General features: G+C 56.6%; 1 protein-coding gene across 1 annotated transcript in view; it reads left to right on the top strand.

Annotated features, from left to right (window-relative positions):
• The window catches only part of HMCN2 (hemicentin 2), a 152,902-nt gene that overhangs the window by 93,748 nt on the left and 45,664 nt on the right, over positions 1-13,490 (top strand). The window contains exons 39-44 of the mRNA XM_039507027.1: positions 8,629-8,783; positions 9,176-9,299; positions 10,252-10,427; positions 10,886-10,982; positions 12,433-12,552; positions 12,952-13,113. Coding sequence (XP_039362961.1) covers positions 8,629-8,783; positions 9,176-9,299; positions 10,252-10,427; positions 10,886-10,982; positions 12,433-12,552; positions 12,952-13,113 — 834 coding nt within the window. The remainder of the gene's footprint in view (positions 1-8,628; positions 8,784-9,175; positions 9,300-10,251; positions 10,428-10,885; positions 10,983-12,432; positions 12,553-12,951; positions 13,114-13,490) is intronic.

The raw sequence follows: 13,490 nt of genomic DNA on the forward strand, positions 1-13,490 counted from the left end.
TTAGGGTTTCTATGGGTAGGGCACTTGGAGCTAGGGTTAGGGTTCCTATGGTAGGGCACCCCGCCCTAGGGTTAGGGTTCCTATAGGTAGGGCACTTAGAGCCAGGGTTAGGGTTTCTATGGGTAGGGCTTCCCGCCCTAGGGTTAGGGTTCCTAAGGGTAGGCCACTTGGAGCTAGGGTTAGGGTTCCTATGGGTAGGGGACCCTGCCCTAGGGTTAGGGTTCCTATGGGTAGGGCACTTGGAGCTAGGGTTAGGGTTCCTATGGGTAGGGCTTCCCGACCTAGGGTTAGGGTTCCTATGGCTAGGGCACTTGGAGTAAGGGTTAGGTTCCTATGGGGAGGGCTTCCGGACCTAGGGTTAGGGTTCCTATGGGTAGGGCACTTGGAGCTAGTGTTAGGGTTCCTATGGGTAGGGCACTTGGAGCTAGGTTTAGGGTTCCTATGGGTAGGGCACTTGGAGCTAGGGTTAGGGTTCCTATGGTAGGGCACCCCGCCCTAGGGTTAGGGTTCCTATAGGTAGGGCACTTAGAGCCAGGGTTAGGGTTTCTATGGGTAGGGCTTCCCGACCTAGGGTTAGGGTTCCTATGGCTAGGCCACTTGGAGCTAGGGTTAGGGTTCCTATGGGTAGGGCACTTGGAGCTAGGGTTAGGGTTCCTATGGGTAGGGCTTCCCGACCTAGGGTTAGGGTTCCTATGAGTAGGGCACTTGGAGCTAGGTTAAGGGTTCGTATGGGTAGGGGACCCTGCCCTAGGGTTAGGGTTCCTATGGTTAGGGCACTTGGAGCTAGGGTTAGGGTTCCTATGGGTAGGGCTTCCCGCCCTAGGGTTAGGGTTCCTAAGGGTAGGGCACTTGGAGCCAGGGTTAGGGTTCCTATGGGTAGGGCTTCCCGACCTAGGGTTAGGGTTCCTATGGGTAGGGCACTTGGAGCTAGGGTTAGGGTTCCTATGGGTAGGGCACTTGGAGCTAGGGTTAGGGTTCCTATGGGTAGGGCTTCCCGCCCTAGGGTTAGGGTTCCTAAGGGTAGGCCACTTGGAGCTAGGGTTAGGGTTCCTATGGGTAGGGCACTTGGAGCTAGGGTTAGGGTTCCTATGGGTAGGGCTCCCCGCCCTAGGGTTAGGGGTCCTATGGGTAGGGCACTTGGAGCTAGGGTTAGGGTTCCTATGGGTAGGGCACTTGGAACCAGGGTTAGGGTTTCTATGGGTAGGTGTTCCCGCCCTAGGGTTAGGGTTCCTATGGGTAGGGCACTTGGAGCTAGGGTTAGGGTTCCTATGGGTAGGGCACTTGGAGCTAGGTTTAGGGTTCCTATGGGTAGGGCACTTGGAGCTAGGGTTAGGGTTCCTATGGTAGGGCACCCCGCCCTAGGGTTAGGGTTCCAATAGGTAGGGCACTTAGAGCCAGGGTTAGGGTTTCTATGGGTAGGGCTTCCCGACCTAGGGTTAGGGTTCCTATGAGTAGGGCACTTGGAGCTAGGTTAAGGGTTCCTATGGGTAGGGGACCCTGCCCTAGGGTTAGGGTTCCTATGGTTAGGGCACTTGGAGCTAGGGTTAGGGTTCCTATGGGTAGGGCTTCCCGCCCTAGGGTTAGGGTTCCTAAGGGTAGGGCACTTGGAGCCAGGGTTAGGGTTCCTATGGGTAGGGCTTCCCGACCTAGGGTTAGGGTTCCTATGGCTAGGCCACTTGGAGCTAGGGTTAGGGTTCCTATGGGTAGGGCACTTGGAGCTAGGGTTAGGGTTCCTATGGGTAGGGCTCCCCGCCCTAGGGTTAGGGGTCCTATGGGTAGGGCACTTGGAGCTAGGGTTAGGGTTCCTATGGGTAGGGCACTTGGAGCTAGGGTTAGGGTTCCTATGGGTAGGGCTTCCCGCCCTAGGGTTAGGGTTCCTAAGGGTAGGCCACTTGGAGCTAGGGTTAGGGTTCCTATGGGTAGGGCACTTGGAGCTAGGGTTAGGGTTCCTATGGGTAGGGCTCCCCGCCCTAGGGTTAGGGTTCCTATGGGTAGGGCACTTGGAGCTAGGGTTAGGGTTCCTATGGGTAGGGCACTTGGAGCTAGGGTTAGGGTTGCTATGGGTAGGGCACTTGGAGCTAGGGTTAGGGTTCCTATGGGTAGGGCTCCCCGCCCTAGGGTTAGGGGTCCTATGGGTAGGGCACTTGGAGCTAGGGTTAGGGTTCCTATGGGTAGGGCACTTGGAACCAGGGTTAGGGTTTCTATGGGTAGGTGTTCCCGCCCTAGGGTTAGGGTTCCTATGGGTAGGGCACTTGGAGCTAGGGTTAGGGTTCCTATGGGTAGGGCTCCCCGCCCTAGGGTTATGGTTCCTAAGGGTAGGGCACTTGGAGCCAGGGTTAGGGTTCCTATGGGTAGGGCTTCCCGACCTAGGGTTAGGGTTCCTATGGGTAGGGCACTTGGAGCTAGGGTTAGGGTTCCTATGGGTAGGGCACTTGGAGCTAGGGTTAGGGTTCCTATGGGTAGGGCTTAGGGTAGGCCACTTGGAGCTAGGGTTAGGGTTCCTATGGGTAGGGCACTAGGAGCTAGGGCTAGGGTTCCTATGGGTAGGGTTTCCCACCCTAAGGTTAGGGTTCCTATGGGTAGGGCACTTGGAGCTACGGTTAGGGTTCCTATGGGTAGGGCACTTGGACCTAGGGCTAGGGTTCCTATGGGTAGGTGTTCCCGCCCTAGGGTTAGGGTTCCTATGGGTAGGGCACTTGGAGCTAGGGCTAGGGTTCCTATGGGTAGGGCACTTGGAGCTAGGTTTAGGGTTCCTATGGGTAGGGCACTTGGAGCTAGGGTTAGGGTTCCTATGGTAGGGCACCCCGCCCTAGGGTTAGGGTTCCAATAGGTAGGGCACTTAGAGCCAGGGTTAGGGTTTCTATGGGTAGGGCTTCCCGACCTAGGGTTAGGGTTCCTATGAGTAGGGCACTTGGAGCTAGGTTAAGGGTTCCTATGGGTAGGGGACCCTGCCCTAGGGTTAGGGTTCCTGTGGTTAGGGCACTTGGAGCTAGGGTTAGGGTTCCTATGGGTAGGGCTTCCCGCCCTAGGTTAGGGTTCCTAAGGGTAGGGCACTTGGAGCCAGGGTTAGGTTCCTATGGGTAGGGCTTCCCGACCTAGGTTAGGGTTCCTATGGGTAGGCCACTTGGAGCTAGGGTTAGGTTCCTATGGGTAGGGAACTTGGAGCTAGGGATAGGGGTCCGATGGGTAGGGCTCCCGCCCTAGGGTTAGGGGTCCTATGGGTAGGGCACTTGGAGCTAGGGTTAGGGTTCCTATGGGTAGGGCACTTGGAGCTAGGGTTAGGGTTCCTATGGGTAGGGCTTAACGCCCTAGGGTTAGGGTTCCTAAGGGTAGGCCACTTGGAGCTAGGGTTAGGGTTCCTATGGGTAGGGCACTTGGAGCTAGGGTTAGGGTTCCTATGGGTAGGGCTCCCCGCCCTAGGGTTAGGGTTCCTATGGGTAGGGCACTTGGAGCTAGGGTTAGGGTTCCTATGGGTAGGGCACTTGGAGCTAGGGTTAGGGTTGCTATGGGTAGGGCACTTGGAGCTAGGGTTAGGGTTGTTATGGGTAGGGCTTCCCGCCTTAGGGTTAGGGTTCCTAAGGGTAGGGCATTTGGAGCTAGGGTTAGGGTTCCTATGGGTAGGGCTTCCCGCCCTAGGGTTAGGGTTCCTATGGGTAGGGCACTTGGAGCTAGGGCTAGGGTTCCTATGGGTAGGGCACCCCGCCCTAGGGTTAGGGTTCCCATAGGTAGGGCACTTAGAGCCAGGGTTAGGGTTTCTATGGGTAGGGCTTCCCGACCTAGGGTTAGGGTTCCTATGAGTAGGGCACTTGGAGCTAGGGTTAGGGTTCCTATGGGTAGGGGACCCTGCCCTAGGGTTAGGGTTCCTATGGGTAGGGCACTTGGAGCTAGGGTTAGGGTTCCTATGGGTAGGGCTTCCCGCCCTAGGGTTAGGGTTCCTAAGGGTAGGGCATTTGGAGCCAGGGTTAGGGTTCCTTAGGGTAGGGCTTCCCGACCTAGGGTTAGGGTTCCTATGGCTAGGCCACTTGGAGCTAGGGTTAGGGTTCCTATGGGTAGGGCACTTGGAGCTAGGGTTAGGGTTCCTATGGGTAGGGCACTTGGAGCTAGGGTTAGGGTTCCTATGGGTAGGGCACTTGGAGCTAGGGTTAGGGTTGCTATGGGTAGGGCTTCCCGCCTTAGGGTTAGGGTTTCTAAGGGTAGGGTATTTGGAGCTAGGGTTAGGGTTCCTATGGGTAGGGCTTCCCGCCCTAGGGTTAGGGTTCCTAAGGGTAGGGCACTTGGAGCCAGGGTTAGGGTTTCTATGGGTAGGGCTTCCCGCCCTAGGGTTAGGGTTCCTATGGGTAGGGCACTTGGAGCTAGGGCTAGGGTTCCTATGGGTAGGGCACTTGGAGCTAGGTTTAGGGTTCCTATGGGTAGGGCACTTGGAGCTAGGGTTAGGGTTCCTATGGTAGGGCACCCCGCCCTAGGGTTAGGGTTCCAATAGGTAGGGCACTTAGAGCCAGGGTTAGGGTTTCTATGGGTAGGGCTTCCCGACCTAGGGTTAGGGTTCGTATGGCTAGGCCACTTGGAGCTAGGGTTAGGGTTCCTATGGGTAGGGCACTTGGAGCTAGGGTTAGGGTTCCTATGGGTAGGGCTTCCCGACCTAGGGTTAGGGTTCCTATGAGTAGGGCACTTGGAGCTAGGTTAAGGGTTCGTATGGGTAGGGGACCCTGCCCTAGGGTTAGGGTTCCTATGGTTAGGGCACTTGGAGCTAGGGTTAGGGTTCCTATGGGTAGGGCTTCCCGCCCTAGGGTTATGGTTCCTAAGGGTAGGGCACTTGGAGCCAGGGTTAGGGTTCCTATGGGTAGGGCTTCCCGACCTAGGGTTAGGGTTCCTATGGGTAGGGCACTTCGAGCAAGGGTTAGGGTTCCTATGGGTAGGGCACAGGGAGCTAGGGTTAGGGTTAGTATGGGAAGGGCTTCCGCCCTAGGTTAGGTTCCAAGGGTAGGCCACTTGGAGCTAGGGTTAGGGTTCCTATGGGTAGGGCACTTGGAGCTAGGGTTAGGGTTCCTATGGGTAGGGCTCCCCGCCCTAGGGTTAGGGGTCCTATGGGTAGGGCACTTGGAGCTAGGGTTAGGGTTCCTATGGGTAGGGCACTTGGAGCTAGGGTTAGGGTTCCTATGGGTAGGGCACTTGGAGCTAGGGTTAGGGTTGTTATGGGTAGGGCTTCCCGCCTTAGGGTTAGGGTTCCTAAGGGTAGGGCATTTGGAGCTAGGGTTAGGGTTCCTATGGGTAGGGCTTCCCGCCCTAGGGTTAGGGTTCCTAAGGGTAGGGCACTTGGAGCCAGGGTTAGGGTTTCTATGGGTAGGGCTTCCCGCCCTAGTGTTAGGGTTCCTATGGGTAGGGCACTTGGAGCTAGGTTTAGGGTTCCTATGGGTAGGGCACTTGGAGCTAGGGTTAGGTTCCTATGGTAGGGCACCCGCCCTAGGTTAGGGTTCCTATGGGTAGGGCACTTGGAGCCAGGGTTAGGTTTCTATGGGTAGGGCTTCGCCTAGGGTTAGGTTCCTATGGCTAGGCCACTTGGAGCTAGGGTTAGGGTTGCTATGGGTAGGGGTCCCTGCCCTAGGGTTAGGGTTCCTATGGGTAGGGCACTTGGAGCTAGGGTTAGGGTTCCTATGGGTAGGGCTTCCCGACCTAGGGTTAGGGTTCCTATGAGTAGGGCACTTGGAGCTAGGTTAAGGGTTCGTATGGGTAGGGGACCCTGCCCTAGGTTAGGGTTCCTATGGTTAGGCACTTGGAGCTAGGGTTAGGTTCCTATGGGTAGGGCTGCCCGCCCTAGGGTTAGGGTTCCTAAGGGTAGGGCACTTGGAGCCAGGGTTAGGGTTCCTATGGGTAGGGCTTTCCGACCTAGGGTTAGGGTTCCTATGGCTAGGCCACTTGGAGCTAGGGTTAGGGTTCCTATGGGTAGGGCACTTGGAGCTAGGGTGAGGGTTCCTATGGGTAGTGGAGCCCGCCCTAGGGTTAGGGGTCCTATGGTTAGGGCACTTGGAGCTAGGGTTAGTGTTCCTATGGGTAGGGCACTTGGAGCTAGGGTTAGGGTTCCTATGGGTAGGGCACTTGGAGCTAGGGTTAGGGTTGCTATGGGTAGGGCTTCCCGCCTTAGGGTTAGGGTTCCTAAGGGTAGGGCATTTGGAGCTAGGGTTAGGGTTCCTATGGGTAGGGCACTTGGAGCTACGGTTAGGGTTCCTATGGGAAGGGCTTCCTGCCTTAGGGTTAGGGTTCCTATTGGTAGGACACTTCGAGCCCTGGTTAGGGTTCCTATGGGTAGGGCTTCCCGACATAGGGTTAGGGTTCCTATGGGTAGGGCACTTGGAGCCAGGGTTAGGGTTCCTATGGGTAGGGACTCCCGACCTAGGGTTAGGGTTCCTATGGGTAGGGGACCCCGCCCTAGGGTTAGGGTTCCTATGAGTAGGGCACTTGGAGCTAGGGTTAGGGTTCCTATGGGTCGGGCTTCCCGCCCTAGGGTTAGGGTTCCTAAGGGTAGGGCACTTTGAGCCAGGGTTAGGGTTCCTAAGGGTAGGGCTTCCCGAACTAGCGTTAGGGTTCCTATGGGTAGGGTACTTGGAGCTAGGGTTAGGGTTCCTATGGGAAGGGCACTTTGAGCCAGAGTTAGGGTTCCTATGGGTAGGGCACTTGGAGCTAGGGTTAGGGTTCCTATGGTTAGCGCTTCCCGACCTAGGGTTAGGGTTCCTATGGCTAGGCCACTTGGAGCTAGGGTTAGGGTTCCTATGGCTAGGCCACTTTGAGTTGGTGTTAGGGTTCCTATGGCTAGGGTACTTGGAGCTAGGGTTAGGGTTCCTATGGGTAGGGGACCCCGCCCTACGGTTAGGGGTCCTATGGGTAGGGCAGTTGGAGCTCGGGTTAGGGTTCCTATGGGTAGGGCATCCCTCCCTAATGTTACAGTTCCTAAAAGTAGGCAACTTGGAGCTAGGGTTCGGTTCCTATGGGTAGGGCACTTGGAGCTAGGGTTAGGGTTCCTATGGGTAGGACACTTGGATCTAGGGTTAGGGTTCCTATGGGTAGGGCACTTGGAGCTAGGGTTAGGGTTCTTATGGGTATGGCACTTGGAGCTAGGGTTAGGGTTCCTATGGGTAGGGCACTTGGAGCTAGGGTTAGGGTTCCTATGGGTAGGGCTTCCCGCCCTAGGGTTAGGGTTCCTAAGGGTAGGGCACTTGGAGCCAGGGTTAGGGTTTCTATGGGTAGGGCTTCCCAACCTAGGGTTAGGGTTCCTATGGCTAGGCCACTTGGAGCTAGGGTTAGGGTTCCTATAGGTAGGGCACTTGGAGCTAGGGCTCGGGTTCCTATGGGTAGGGCACTTGGAGCTAGGGTTAGGGTTCCTATGGGTAGGGCTTCCCGCCTTAGGGTTAGGGTTCCTAAGGGTAAGGCACTTGGAGGCAGGGTTAGGGTTCCTATGGGTAGGGGACCCCGCCCTAGGATTAGGGTTCGTATGGGTAGGGTACTTGGAACTAGGTTTAGGGTTCCTATGGGTAGGGCTTCCTGCCTTAGGGTTAGGGTTCCTAAGGGTAGGGCATTTGGAGCTAGGGTTAGGGTTCCTATGGGTAGGGCTTCCCGACATTGGGTTAGGGTTCCTATGGGTAGGGCACTTGGAGCTAGGGTTAGGGTTCCTATGGGTAGGGCACCCCACCCTAGGGTTAGGGTTCCTATGGGTAGGGCACTTGGAGCTAGGGTTAGGGGCCCTATGGGTCAGGCAGTTGGAGCTAGGGTTAGGGTTCCTATGGGTAGGGCACTTGGAGCTAGGGTTAAGGTTCCTATGTGTAGGGCACTTGGAGCTAGAGTTAGGGTTCCTATGATTAGGGCTTCCCGCCGTAGGGTTTGGGTTCCTAAGGATTGGGCACTTGGAGCTGGGGTTAGGGTTCCTAATCCCATTAGTCGGCAGACTCCGTGGTCCATGCCCGCCATCCCTGTCAGGCACACAGTGGCATGTTCCTTTACCCATGTAACAAAATCTCAGTGAGCAGAACTGGGGTCAGAGCAGAAGCAGGAGGGTTTGTCTATAGTGTGGGTTAATTCAGAGCTCGGCAGTTCTAGGCTATGTGATTAAACCCCCTGTGTCCATCCCAGCAGTGACCGTGTGATGTCCCAGAATGCCTTGCACCACCCAGTGACGTCTAACGCGTACTAACCTAAGCCACGGCAGTCTTGCCACATGACCCCGGAGCAGGGCCTGTCACCTCTCCAGGTCCCACAGAACCCACAGCTCATTCAAAGCCTTTGAGCTCCTGCTGGAGATTTTGGCCTGGGATCCTCCATGGCTCTCACTCCACTAGGAGGTTTTGACTGTGGAGGAAGCACAATCCAGCCTCTCCTGACTTGCCCTTGCTCCAGCCCAGATGCTGAACACCTCCCGCTTCAGGGCAGGAGCCTCCCCTGTCTCCCCCCCCCGCAGTGTTGTCTCCACCAGCCCAGTACCAGACATGGGATTTTGTTCCCCACACTGGGACGTCCCGGTGGAAAGGGTCATGCCAACAAACCACGTTGTTCTGGGTGGTTCTGCCAACCCCACCTTTCCTTTGCTGTTGCTCATGCCCTGGTGTTTCTGTGATGCCCAGCGTGTGCCTTTGGCCTCCCCAGTGCCTCCCCAAATCACCTCCGGCCCCAGCCTTGTCACTGCGTTGCTGAGCGAGCGGGTGGAGCTGACGTGCGAGGCGGCAGGGATCCCTGCCCCCACGCTGGTGTGGCTGAAAGACGGCAATCCTGTTTCCAGCATGGCGCCCGGAGGGCCACAGGTCAGTGTGGACAGCAGTGTGAACCAGCAGAGGGGACTGTCTGGGTCCATTCTGGCACCAGGGCTGTGCTCAGAGGGCCCTGCCACCCAGCACATCAGTCTGTTGGAATTTCCTGCTCTAGCAGGGCTGGGCAAAGAGCCTCGGGGCTGCCTCCCCTGCTGTTCCCATCCCTCCCCGGTGCTGAAACTGAGGAGCTGGTGGTGGGGGAAATGGAGTTCTCTCACCAGGGCCTGGGTGCCAGCTGGTGAGCTCAGGCCTAGTGCAAGCTCCCAGCTTGCACAGCTCTGCGGTTCCCCATCCCGGTGTGTGGGGAGGCAGGGTGCTGAGCAGCAGGCTGGAAACTCCCATCTGGTCACTGATCCCTTTTTGGTTTGTTTCTGGGGACGGTGCAGATCCTGTCTGGGGGACGCGTCCTCTCCCTGGCCAGCGCGCACCTCTCGGATGCAGGGACGTACTCCTGTGTGGCCATCAGTGCCGTGGGAGAGGATAGGTGGGATGCTGTGCTGCGGGTGCAAGGTAAGTACAAGCCTCTCCGATCCCCCCAAGGCCGAGGAATCTGCCTCAGAACCCAATTCCCCCCTCCCCACACCTCACCTCCTAGTGACTCCCATGTTTGCTAGAGCAGCTGCTGCTCTGCATCTTACACGGATTAGGGGAGCCAATCTGGCTGTTTGCTAAAGCTCTGTAAATATTAGTTATTGTCAAACCCCATGTCTGGTGACTGCAGGGCCACCTGCCTCTCAGGGGCTGTCACAGGCTGGTCCTCAGCCCGGCACAGGGGCTTTTCCCAGGGCTTATTCTGTGCCAGGGCTGAGCCCTGGCACCTCTGGGCTGGGCGGTTCCTAGCCCCGGCGTCTCTGGGCCAGGCGGTTCCTAGCCCCGGCGCCTCTGGGCCGGGCGGTTCCTAGCCCCGGCGCCTCTGGGCCTGGCGGTTCCTAGCCCCGGCGCCTCTGGGCCTGGCGGTTCCTAGCCCCGGCGCCTCTGGGCCTGGCGGTTCCTAGGCCCGGCGCCTCTGGGCCTGGCGGTTCCTAGCCCCGGCGCCTCTGGGCCTGGCGGTTCCTAGGCCCGGCGCCTCTGGGCTGGGCGGTTCCTAGGCCCGGCGGTTCCGAGCCCCGGCGCCTCTGGGCCGGGCGGTTCCGAGCCCCGGCGCCTCTGGGCCCGGCGGTTCTGAGCCCTGGCGCCTCTGGGCCTGGCGGTTCCTAGCCCCCGCGCCTCTGGACTTGCTGCATCAGTTATGAAAGTTAAAAAATTGCTTGAGCCTCAGCACCTAATTGCCTGATCCCAGGCACCTCTTTCATTACTAATTAAGCACTGGCCTTTCCACGTTACAGATCAGGGTCTGGGAAGGAGGCGGGAGTGGAGGTTCAGAATCTACTGGTGTGTTTGTTCAGTAGCCCTGCTCCTGTGTGTTGGCCTCAGAAAGGAGCCATTTCCCCGTTGATCTTACCCCAGGGTTGTTTCCTTTCAGTGCCCCCAAATGTCCTTGGTGAGGAGCTAAATATCTCAGTCATATTCAATCGGTCTGTGACCCTGGAATGCCAGCACCACGCGGCCCCCTCTCCCGTACTCCGCTGGCTGAAGGACGGGCGCCCTCTTCCGCAGGACCCCAGAGCCCGACTCTCTGCGGACGGGGCCATTCTCCAGGTGACTATTCTGGCTGATGCTGAGTCAGGAGGGGATGCAGAGAACTTGGCTCTGCAGTAAATGTGTCTGTCCCCTGTACGCCTGGTGGTGGCTTGTTGGCTCTCCCCAGCCTGGCCCTGGCAGGGAATCCCGCTTCCCGTGAGATGTGTGGCTTGAGTCATGGAGGAATGGGCCTACCCCCGTCTTGCCCAGGCTGTGTTCCTCAGGCGTGAGAGTCTTTGTGCTGACTCAGCACGTTCCTTGTCCCTTGATTCCACTGGGCCCAGCTTGAATGCCTGCAGAACTGCACCAGAACAGAGGGGCTTGTGGCCAGGAACAACCTGGACAATGGACCTGGGCTGCGAGCAGACTTTGGCTCTGCTGCCGGGCTGGGCGTGCGTTTCTGCTGCTGCCACTGGGCGAGTGGCGCTCTGCCTGCCCTTCTCTCGATCCCACCTCGGCTCTGCTTGCTTTGACAGATTGAGCACGCTGAGGCGCAAGATGCAGGGAGATACACGTGTGAGGTGTTGAGCCGCTTGGGCCGGGCGGAGACGCACTACAACCTCAATGTCTGGGGTAAGCCAAGTCTTGGCCAAACATGGGAGGGGGACAAAGATCCCCTGGAGGGGTGTGAATATTCCCTGGCCCCATGTCCTAATATCACTCTCTGTGAGAGTTCCTCCATCTTAACCACACGGCATAATACAGCCACTTCTACAGGGGCCCGGAAAATAGTGGCAACTGGGTTGGATTTTTAGAGCCTGCAGGCAGCTCTTGTTAATCATAAGTAGGAGCCGTGGGTGCTCAGCTCCCCTGAAATTCAGGCCCCACACCTGTAAATTTGTCTCTCAGAACTTGCTGAGAAGGAGAAGTACCTTCGTCCCTCCCCACTCCAGCTGTCCCAGCCTGGATGCTGTTAGTGAGGGGGAGCATATACATCATGGATCCACTTTATTAGATCATGTCCATCCCATGAAGGCAGTTCAGTCCGTAACACACACACCCTGTTCCCAAAGGTGGGGAATGATCCGTATTTTCCACCTAATGGCCGGTGAAACCTTGTGTAAAACCATTCCAGTGTCCTGTCAGTCTGGGTGCCCTTGCTCTGCAAGGAGACTGCATCCCTTTGGGATCTGCCCTGGCAATGATAAAATCCTTCTCTTACACACGGGCACATCCTCTCCCAAAATGCAGCTCTCCACCGTCCTCATGTGCAGTTCCTCAAACACATTTGCATGCATAACCTTATGCTAAGCTTTCTGAAGCTGGATTAACTCACTGAGACATGGTTTAGTTGCTTTTTTTTATTATTTTAGACGTCTGTGGTCCATTATTACTACCTAAAATAGATATTTCACATGCACCAAACAACACTGAAAGAATCTTATTAAAATTACAAAGTCAAGCACTCAAAAATTAGGAAATGCCAGTATTAAGGCTGGCTCTGAAACATTTTTCCATAGCTTAATTAATTAATAATCAGCTGGGGGCAAACACCTGGCATGGAAAATTTCAGCCCAAATGGTTGAAGTTTGGCAAAGTTTTAAGCAACTGAAAACAGGGTCTTATAATGGGAAGTGTCAGGCTACCTTAGTGCTCGGCAATGCTGCCTGCCCTGTGTGGCTGGCCATTCTGAATGTTCTTTAACCCCATGGCTGACACAGTACGCTCTCTATACTGTTGTGCTGTAGGAGAATTGTATGATTGAGAATACTGCTGGTTTTTAATAGCTGGAAAGTTGAAATCATTCTTTCCACATGGATCAAAATTGCAAGTCTGTGTGACTGACAGTGGCACTTGCATTTAAATGTTTGTGATGCTGGGCAGGTTGGTTCCCCGTCGGGGCAATAAGCAGGGGGCACGTGTTTCTCGTTGTTCTCCTTTGGCCAAACCCACTTCCTGTAAGCCAGAGAGTAGCAAACAGAGCTAAGTCCTCTGGGACGCTAGCTAGCATCACATACCACTGCTTCTGTGGCATGTCTGATGTCCCCTGCACTCAGTTCTACCCTTCTTTGGTCTTGTGCAGTTCCCCCCTCGTTCTCCTCCGAAGAGCCTGCTGCCCTGTCTGTGATGGAGGGACAGTCCGTCAGCCTGTCCTGCGAGTGCAGCGGGATCCCCTTCCCCACCCTCACCTGGGAGAAAGACGGTAGGATTGTGTTAATGTCTTGGCTCCTCCCCACGCGGGTGTCACCTAGGAGGGCTACCAGATCTGCAGTGTTAGTCCAGCCAGCTAGACAGCATGGTTCTGAGCCAGTGGGCTAGAAGGTCCTAGGCTGGATTTCAAAGCCGAGGATACACATTGATTTAAACCTACTTAGCCTTGTGTTGGCTCACTCCTGCGGCCCCTTCGTGCCTAGGAGGAGCCGCTGCCCCTTTTGGAAAGGCTGCCTCTGGCTCAGAAGCAATCCCGGGTTTGTCTCCATGGGGAGAAGCAGGCACTTCAGTGTAACCACCATCTGACCCGCTGTAGGACAGTGTGCCTGGGAGCTAGTGCTGCCAGGAGTCTCAGGGGAGACGTGTTTTCTTCCCCCACCCCATCATCCAGGTATGCCCCTTGCCATGGAGCTTGGGCGCCCCGAACGTATCTCCGCAGGGGGGAGGCTGCTGTACATCGGGAAGGTGCAGACGGCAGATGAGGGATTTTACACCTGTGAGTGCAGCAACGTGGCGGGCAGCAGCAGAAGGGAGCACCGGCTGGAGGTGGACGGTGAGTCGGAGAGGTGCTGCGGGAGGAGGGAGGTTTTATACTACAGGGAGTCGAATCTCTGGGTGGAGAATAACAGTAAGAGCTCCTGTGTAAGTCAGTCGTCGTTAGTGGTTTTGGGGAGCGCGAGTGGCTGAATGGAGCATAGAGCTTCTCTCATTTCTACTGCCAAGATGCGGCCGTCGGAGACTCCATGTCCCAGCGTGCCGTGCTCCATCTTCATCCAAGTGGCCAGGTCAGACTTGGAATGCTGGACCTATGGTCTCTGCAATCTACAGCTCCCTGCTGAGGAGGGCAGCTATGATCTGCAAAACTAGGCGCTGCCCTTGGGTTCCTGGCAAGCAGCCAGCGTGGGCTCAGCTGGGCAATCTTTGGGAGCC

Source organism: Mauremys reevesii, linkage group 19 (genome assembly GCF_016161935.1).
Source record: "Mauremys reevesii isolate NIE-2019 linkage group 19, ASM1616193v1, whole genome shotgun sequence".
In the NCBI taxonomy this organism is placed as follows: domain Eukaryota; kingdom Metazoa; phylum Chordata; order Testudines; family Geoemydidae; genus Mauremys; species Mauremys reevesii.